This window comes from Mytilus trossulus, chromosome 5, assembly GCF_036588685.1.
Source record: "Mytilus trossulus isolate FHL-02 chromosome 5, PNRI_Mtr1.1.1.hap1, whole genome shotgun sequence".
Lineage (NCBI taxonomy): Eukaryota > Metazoa > Mollusca > Bivalvia > Mytilida > Mytilidae > Mytilus > Mytilus trossulus.
Window position 1 is genome coordinate 58,178,990 of NC_086377.1, and position 6,853 is coordinate 58,185,842.

Here is a 6,853-nt window from a genome sequence, read left to right on the forward strand (position 1 = left end):
GATTTGGGGACCAGACACTGTCATTTAAACGGTGCAATTACCCGCGGCGTATATCAAGTAAATGGATGAAATAAGCGACCTTATCATGAGTTTCGGCATGGGTTTCAACGCATAGGTACTTGTGGACAGGACCTTATGTTGAGCCCTCATAGTCCCTCCCCTTTATCATTTTAAATCCCCGATTATATAGTTTGTTTGTCAAATCAATTGAAGTCTCGAGCTGGCATGTCAGTAATTACTTATAGTTCGCTGTTAATTATGTTGATCATTGTCTTTTTTCTTATTTTCTTCTGTTACCTATTATAAAATCTGAGTTTTACTTTACGCATTGCTGTGTGTTTGTCGATATACAACGATAATCTGTACATGCAACACAAATCCTTTTACGCACGAACCAACTTCAGAGCATAGAAACAGCACGTGTGATGTTGCGGTGCGTTTCATCTCAAAGTCCTAGTAAGGCTGAAAATACGGATTTACTGTATTTATTTAATAACAAGATGTGGATTGAGTGCCAATAAGACAACTATATATCCAAGTCACAATAAATAAAAAGTTTACAATTATAGCTCAAAGTACATAATTCACGGGGAGCCTTAGCTCACACCGCACAGCAAGCTATAAAGGGTCACACAATGACTAGTATAAAAACGTTCAAACTAGAAAAACGACGGTCTAATATTTATAAAAAATAGAGCAACGAAAAACACCCTTGAACGACACTTACAAACAACAACCACTGAACAAGAGGCTCCCGAATTAGGACAGGTGCATACAAATGCAGCGGGTTGAACGTTTTGACAGGCGCCAACCTTTATCCTAACCTGATAAATGAGTGTTTCATTACAACATACACAGACACACGTGATATCATTTATTATTTGTATTTAACCAACAGGTTTTGGGGATTGTCTCTTATAATACCACAATGGTTGATTGACTCCCTCTGATAAAGTGTAATAGCCGTCACCATGTACGTCCCAACAAACGGATTCTCCCTGTCTTTCGTTGTGATACGGAAGTGTCTGAGGATGCTGGGTAATATGAGCTGCGTAGTTACGATCAGGCACGGACCAGTAGTTCACACGTCCATAGGTTTTCAGTAAAATCTGGAAAAAACATTGAAAATTATCTAGTAGGAAAACGGGATTGGGAATTCATGAGACAGCAATGCACCGGTTCAAAAACAAATACAACAAAAATTAGAGAGAAACGTAGTCTTAAAAAAAGGGACATGTGTGGAGTCCAGAATCTAAATTACAAAAAGATCGTAATAAATTAAACAAAAAACTACCTAAAATCTTCCTACAATGTCGAACTAACTAAAGCATTTTTTAATTTTGAAATAAAAACCTTAACATTTAATTTCGGTCCACGCTGGAGAAGAAAACTATTTATAAAAGAACATATGATTATAACCAGTACAGGAAAAGCTTACACTTGTGACATATTATTCTGATTGTGAATAAATTGCAATGCGTATGAAATATGCGCCCTCTGTCTTGATACTAAGGAAGATAACCATATATGGGGATCTGGATAAGGTTTACAGAATGGTGAATAGAGTGGGATAATTGAGAAAAGTTGACATAAAAAAAGGATACAGAAATAAATAATGAATCAGTGCTTAAATATAAGGACATGAGTGCGGGACTTTCTCACTGTGCTGAAGACCCGTTGGTGGCCTTCGGCTGTTTTCTACTCTTTGTTGTCTCTTTCACACATTCCCCATTACCGTTCTCAATTTTATGTAGTACAATGGACAAGAAATAAAGAATCGAGAAAAATGGCCTAAAATCTGAAGAATACAGACATGAAATGATTGCGACTGTCCCAAGTCAGGAGCCTCTGGCCTTTGTTAGTCTTGCATTATTTTTAATTTTAGTTTCTTGTGTACAATTTGGAGTTTAGTATGGCGTTCATTATCACTGAACTAGTTTATATATATTTGTTTAGGGGCCAGCTGAAGGAAACCTCCGGGTGCGGGAATTTCTCGCTGCATTGAAGACCTGCTGGTGACCTTCTGTTGTCGTCTGCTCTATGGTCGGGTTGTTGTCTCTTTGACACATTCCTCATTTCCATTCTCAATTTTATGAAAACCCTAGCTCTTTCACCCGGTCATTTACAGATCCTCAATTATAAATGTATCAGTGCGCATGCCGGTACGTATACTATTGTGATTAAAATATAACCATAAGTTTAAGCATCTAAAGATGTTAAAGCAAATCGAACGCTATCTATAAATAGTAAAATAGGAAACATTTTGCGAGAACCATATCTTAGTGATAAAGATTTTGATTGCTAAAAGTTGATCTTTAAAAAAGATAAGAATCATGCAGGTATAACAAAAAGAGCGATAATTTAATCTCGCCAACTGATTTGTTCGAGATTTATATTTAGTCTCAAAATTAATGTCTTTTTCTCGGGGTTTTTCAGTTAAGTTGTTTTCCAGTCTCTTCAACATTCTCTGTTTTACTCACTTCATTGCCTGCTGGAGAGATGTCTCCGCCTACTGGGTCATGGGCATTTGTTGTTATTGAAAGATACACTCCATCGTTCACATATACATGATGATGGGCTCCCCACGCACTCTTTGGTAAATGTACAAATTTAGCATGGTGGCCTGCACTAACTTTTGACACAACATAAACTTCTCCGTTGGGGTCTACCATGACAGTCTCACAATCATGCTGGTCCCAGCTAAAAATAGGAAGAGTCCAGACGTTTTTACGGAAGAATATTAGCAACAGAAACTTTTTTTTTACTTCATTTTTTACAACGGTTTGCGTTATTTCTCTAAGGTTTGCATTATTTTATAAATGTTTGCGTTATTTCTCTAAGGTTTGCGTTATTTCGTAAAGGTCTGCATTATAACGTCGCAAATATAAATTTAAAAGAAAAAAAAGTATTACACAAATTTTGTGTAGCGCCAATACGGTTCCGTAAAATTTATGTATGTAAATTTAAGTTAGCGGCCGGTTCGTTTTTCTTTATTCAATATTCCACCTGGCTGCAATTATTCGTTTTCAAATTTGATAGTACCTACTGAACTTAGATATAAATATATATTGTTTAATTTTTTCTCCTTCTGAATATGCATGAAATATGTGCCACTGAACTTAACCAAAGACTAAATCAATTGTCATGTTTGTAGTCGCTTTGTTATATTTTCTATTTCTAATACCAAAAGGAATTAAGAAAATATCTATGACATCTTGTTATAAACTGTGGTTATAGATATATTTAGAAGGGAGTAGAGCCAATAACATACAATGTAAATGTAAAAGTGCAGTTTTAAACTTAAATTGTTTGAATAATCAAGATTTGTGTGTACTGCTAAATGTATTATTTTTGAAAGAACAATATGAAAAGTTGTATAGTTGCATCATACATCATAAAATACTTCAGTCTGGAAGAAAATGAAATAGAAATAGATTTCGTGTTAGTATTGATAGAAACGTGTCACCTCTTTTTACCTTATTTCATGATTCTTATGTACCGCTATATAGCTACCACTCGCCCATTGAAATTTGGTTAAAAGTAAAGAGTAATATGTTTTCATAAACGGATACAGGATTTTGAAAAAGTGGAACAAATTAAACATAAATATGCATCAGTTAAATAGGTGACCGGGCCTATGCTCCCCTTACTAGTAATCAGCCTCTGGTAACCAGTTTTATATTTACCTGAACTGAAGAGTAGAATCAATGCTGACGTGCATATCACCATTGAGATGGTCTGGTTCCCGGATTCTATAGATAGTGTTAGCATCGCCACCAGCATTTCCGCCTGTATCAGCAATATAAACACAATTTCCGGAACCACCCGCACACGGTCCGCATGCTATATCTTCCCAATCCGTACTGTGGGCGCCATCTATCCATATCAAAGCCTTTCTCTGACCGTTGGAGCCACTAGAAATAAAATTGGGCGATCAAATTTAGCGAATGTTAAATAAACCTCTCAAAAAAATACCATTGAAAGATCAAACTGGTCAAAGGCTACATACACCAAGATGTAAAATACCATTGAAAATTACTTGTTGTCTAATTGAAGCTTACGCTAACGTCACCCTTGCATATACATAATATGTGCATGGCTCTGACCTGGCTCTGATTTAACATATAACAATGTATATATGATTATAGTCATATCTATATGTGATTATCAAAATTATTGTGTCAATTATCCTAATCATAGTAATAAATTACTTTGCTCTTCATTGACCCTTTAATTGGAATAGAATATCTTTCTTATATCTTTATATGTCATAAAAAAAAAGATGTCATGGGGATATAATTAAGTATGTTTACTGATGAAACGCGCGTCTGGCGTACTAAATTATAATCCTGTTTCCTTTGATAACTATTTGCACCACTGGGTCGATGCCACTGCTGGTGGACGTTTCGTCCCCGAGGGAATCACCAGCCCAGTAGTCAACACTCCGGTGTTGACATTGATATCCATAATGTGGTCATTTTTATAAATTTCCTGTTTACAAAACTTTGAATTTTTCGAAAAACTAAGGATTTTCTTATCCCATGCATAGATTACCTTAGCCGTATTTGGCACAACTTTTTGGAATTTTGGATCTTCAATGCTCTTCAACTTTGTACTAGCTAGTTTGGCTTTATAAATTTTTTGATATGAGCGTCACTGATGAGTCTTATATAGACGAAACGCGCGTCTGGCGTACAAAATTATAATCTGGTACCTTTGATAACTATTTACTCTATGGCATATATTCTGTGAGTTAGCTCTTCGTTTGCCCTTTTTAAATATTGGAATAAATTTGTCGTACTTAGTATTTTATAAAAAATGTCATGGGATTATAATTTTTTTTATAAATTACTCTATGGCATATATTCTGTGTGTGTCTCCTGAATCGTTGTGAGTATACAGCATATTAGGATGTTGTCTGCTGGCACACAAACCGGAAGCCTCGTGTATATAATGGCTGGTAACTGTTCCCTTCTGAACTGCATTGGCGAATGTTGCTGTCGACAAAAAGAAAAATCGGTAATGTGTCAAAGCCCATGGACCTTTTAGATAAACACATTATATCGTAATAGAAGTATAAAAATGCTAAAACGAACTTCTTGTTTCGTCATAAATTATGAGGTTATTTTTTTCGTTTGGATTGATTCACATTTTGTTATGTAAGATACATTTTGATTTTGTACATGTAGTTTGCTAGGAGAATTGAGTTTTGCTCATACGGTAGTAAAAATACCTTCTATATATAGTTGTGAAGGTCTTTGCCATTTGGTCCTTGTCCTTGTTAAACGGTTCTCTCAATGGCAAATTATTGTTTACAACGTGTTTGATTTCGTCATAAAATACATGAAATATTTGCCACTGGACGTTAAGCAAACAAAAAGCAATCAAATATATCGGCCAGCTTGGATGCCCGCTAGCCTCGATGATGGAGTACTGGTAAATGAGTTGTGGACGTAGTTCTAAAGATGACAGGAAGTGTCGAAGCCGTAAGGCAGTGAACTAGAGATATCTTATATACGACACATTCATATATAAGTTGTGTATTTCTGTGTTTTGTATCCTAATCATTGTGTTTTGTGTGTCTACACATCAAAACAAGAATAAAAACTTGAAGTTAGAAATTTAGATTTTTTTTATTGGAACATTGACCTTTAGTTTGTTTTTGTACAGATCTGTGTATATGCGTGTTAAGTACTCGATTGGCCGATGTATTTGATTGATTGTTGTTTGCTTAACGTCCAGTGGCAAATATTTCATGTATTTTATGACGAAATCAAACCAACTATACATACAATAGGTATGTCCTGTAATAATGATTGACCATGATGAAGGGCGTGAAATTTGGATTGCGAGACATTGATTCTTACTGGACGTGTCTACGTATTTTCACATCCCGTTCAGCAAAAATGGACGCATCACGTTGGCAAAGGGTTTACTACCTGTCGTAAAAAATGCCATATTTCTTTTCCCCAGTCATTCTTTGATAGATATGTCTGAACGTTTGATTCGACTGCAAGTAAATACAAGTACTGTGGATTCATTATTATTCGTTGGATACCAATTTTCGTGGGTACAGGTAAACCACGAAATTTGATATTCAACGAATAACAAGTTTTCTACAGACTTGTATGCAGACCTCAGTTTAAATATGCGCGAACATACATTTTTTTCTTTATCCACGAAAATTGGTAACCACGGAAAAAGATAAATCCACAAGCACAGTAAATGAAAAAAAATGCATTGCCTTACCACAGTTTACTGTGAATGTTGACACAAGCAGTACAAAAACACTTAACAGTAGAACTGCCATGTTGGATCTATGTCCCTCTTCTTAGTCTTAGTCTTATCTCTTTATAAACTATTTAGATCAAGGGTTTATAAACTGAACTTCCAAAAGATAAAAACCATGTGATGAGGGTGTGAATGGGGTTTACAGAATAGTGTATGATAGGCAAATGTATAGAGTCCATGGCAGAAATAAATAAAGACAGTGAGAGCAAAATAGGGCAAAAAAATAAAGGATAAGAAAAAGGCAAAACAAAATAAAGAATAGAGAATAATAGGATACAAAAAGATAAAGTATAGAGAATAAAGGGTTGAAATGATAGAACGAAAATTGAGAATAATCAGGGGTTCTTAAATATAAAGAATAGAGAATGACGGGCCATTACATAAACAAATACAGAAAACATACCATGCAAGGGTTGTATAGCCAGTCAAGGTCCCATCATCATCATCATCTAAATATTCAAATCATTCAGAATTTAAGGTTCCCTTCCCGCCCCTGCAGATCCTCATGTGATAAGGTCATCAGTTTCTTGATGTGATAAACTAGATACATATTGACTTGTCT

At 35.3% G+C, this 6,853-nt stretch overlaps 1 protein-coding gene across 1 annotated transcript; it reads right to left on the reverse strand.

The window, feature by feature from the left end:
- Positions 1-859: 859 nt before the first annotated feature.
- On the reverse strand, positions 860-6,397 carry LOC134719752 (uncharacterized). Its single transcript, XM_063582709.1, has 5 exons — positions 6,250-6,397; positions 4,853-4,997; positions 3,687-3,914; positions 2,481-2,700; positions 860-1,109 (listed from the first exon to the last, which is right to left on the reverse strand). The coding sequence occupies exons 1-5, from the start codon at positions 6,308-6,310 to the stop codon at positions 888-890; spliced, it is 876 nt and encodes a 291-aa protein (XP_063438779.1). The 5' UTR covers positions 6,311-6,397; the 3' UTR covers positions 860-887.
- Between the last annotated feature and the right edge of the window lie 456 nt (positions 6,398-6,853).

What these genes read in the sequence shown, in the direction of transcription:
- LOC134719752 (XM_063582709.1), bottom strand. Translation starts at nt 6,310, where the DNA reads ATGGCAGTTCTACTGTTAAGTGTTTTTGTACTGCTTGTGTCAACATTC. An exon ending in GATTCTACTCTTCAGTTCAG is followed by an intron (nt 2,701 to 3,686) that starts GTAAATATAAAA and finishes TCCTATTTTTAG; the next exon opens with CTGGGACCAGCATGATTGTG. An exon ending in TCTCTCCAGCAGGCAATGAA is followed by an intron (nt 1,110 to 2,480) that starts GTGAGTAAAACA and finishes TGTTTTTTCCAG; the next exon opens with ATTTTACTGAAAACCTATGG.